The 2,123-nt window shown below is 59.1% G+C and overlaps 1 protein-coding gene across 1 annotated transcript in view; it reads right to left on the reverse strand.

Annotated features, from left to right (window-relative positions):
• Positions 1 to 490: 490 nt before the first annotated feature.
• LOC113201956 (uncharacterized) overlaps positions 491 to 2,123 on the reverse strand; it is a 2,276-nt gene continuing 643 nt past the window's right edge. Inside the window, exon 2 of the mRNA XM_026415969.2 lies at positions 491 to 2,036. Coding sequence (XP_026271754.1) covers positions 616 to 2,036 — 1,421 coding nt within the window. The 3' untranslated portion in view covers positions 491 to 615. The remainder of the gene's footprint in view (positions 2,037 to 2,123) is intronic.

A 2,123-nucleotide genomic window follows, 5' to 3' on the forward strand; every position in this document is an offset into this window, starting at 1 on the left:
GACTATGTCTATACCGGGAGGCAAGGTCCGCCCCATCCCCTCCAATATCCTTCGCCATGTATAGCACAGTGCAGGCAGCATGGCGGAGGCGGTGTATGGCTTCGCCTGGGCGAGGAGACTGTCTGTTTCTTAGCCCTGTGGGCTAATTTTTGACTGCCCCCGACTGTCTCTCCCGGAAGGAAACGTGACCCACACCCCCTTTCTTTCCCCTTTAGAACAGGGCTGCTCGGGGGCTCGGGTGTGGCGATGGTGAATGCCATGAAATTAGACTGAGACTGTTAATGATTTCATTAAAATTGTTTCAACTGTTTACTGTTTAGAAATCAAGCTGTAATATACCTGTACCCCGAGCCCGAGGCGTACCCCCTCCCCCCCCCCTCTCCTAAATACGAACTGCCTGGAGGTCAACATTTTCCAGTTGAACCAGTAGGACTAGAATAATAACCACATGTTCGGATTTAAGGTATCCCTTGAAATGAGAAGAATAGTAGGTAGCTGTAGTAGTTGTCTTTTTTTCTCAGAAAAAGGTTCTTTTAAACATGAATCATACAATCAAGAACATTTAGCGACAAAACATTTAATATGACTAGGTTAAAAAAAAAAACTGTGACCACTTCATCGAATATGAATAAGGTCTTGAAATTCTGATCTGTTAACGTCTCCATGCTCGTCAAACTCCAAGTCCCAATCCCACTCCCACAGCGTGTTGTGGCAGCCCTGCGCGCAGGCTCCACAGCGCTGGCCCTTGAGGCAGTACGGCGACGTGAGCACGCTAAACTTGAGCACAGGATTGCGAGACAGAAGGGTCTGGACCGAGTCCTTATGGCGCCAGTCGTGGGCGCAGCGAGCAGGCAGCCACCGCATGGGATACAGCATGAGTTCCCGCAGGGCCGGCGCCGTCTGCGGCGTGATGGCCAGCAGCAGCTCGTCCGGAGGGACGTACACGGACAGCATGAGGTGGCGCAGGGCCGGCAGAGAGGGCAGCGCCCTGACCAGCGGCTGCAGCTGAGGGAGGTACTCCACCCCGTCGTCGTTCTCTTCGTCGGCGAGCTCGTTCTCGCGATCGTTGTCGATGTCCAGCACCTGCACGGCGGACCGTCCCGACAGCGCCAGGGCCTCGACCAGATCGACCCCGACGTAAGCTGAGGTGCGGGCCGCGGGGCAGTACTTCAAGGTGAGGTAGCGGAGCTTGGAGGCGCGCCGCAGCATCTCCGCGGCCCCGAGGACTCCGAGTCGCATCTCGGGCGTCACGTGCAGCGTCACATTGGTCAGCGACGGGGCGAGCGTCTCCATGCCGGGGAGCAGCGAGCAGTTGAGGTCACGGAGGTTGGGCATACAGGCGGGCAAGCACCCCGTCGAGGTCGTGATGTGACTGATGTGACGAGGTCCTCCGAGGTCGACCGTTTCCAGGGTAGCAGCGTGCCCAGCCAGTACCAGGTCGACGAAGGGCTGTGTATCTGACGTGAGATGACACTTAAAGTACGTGAGGGACGGCCGGGCCACGGAATAGTGCAGGCTGCCCGCGGATAGTCCGTCGACCAGCCAGCCGTGCCGCACCTCGAGCTTCTTCAAGACGGACGTCGACGCCAACGTCCCGAGGAGCACGGCAGCGTCGACCACCGTTGAAAAGAACGTGAGCACGACGACCGTCAGGTGGCCGAGCGCCTCCTGGTTGCGCACGATCAGTGCGGCGGGCACGCTCCCGGCGTGGGACACGTCCAAGTTGAGCCGGCGCACCGCGCACCTGGTCGTGGCGTACAGCGGGAAGTGGTGGTCCTGTGTCGACTCGACGGGGACGTACAGCGAGGCCAGGCGCGGCGCCAGGCGCAGCAGCCGACACAGCTTCTTGGGGCCGTCGGGGTCGTTGGAGATGGTGCGACGGTCAGTGGCACGTCGTCTGTGCCGCCACACTCCGGGGTGCAGAGCCAGGCCGCCGAGTCGCTTGCACACGAGCCGGAACGCGAAGAGGTCGTCGACGGCCACGTACCCAAGCACCAGCATCACCACCTCGTCGGGCAGCTGCTCCAGCTCCATCGCTAATTCAGACACACAAAACACAAAATTATACCACCGGCTTGTGTTTCTGTCCGGTTGTAGTACCTAATCTTTTCAACGCCCCCCCC

The sequence above is a fragment of the Frankliniella occidentalis genome, unplaced genomic scaffold (genome assembly GCF_000697945.3).
Source record: "Frankliniella occidentalis isolate FOCC.00 unplaced genomic scaffold, Focc_3.1 Scaffold34, whole genome shotgun sequence".
Taxonomy (NCBI): domain Eukaryota; kingdom Metazoa; phylum Arthropoda; class Insecta; order Thysanoptera; family Thripidae; genus Frankliniella; species Frankliniella occidentalis.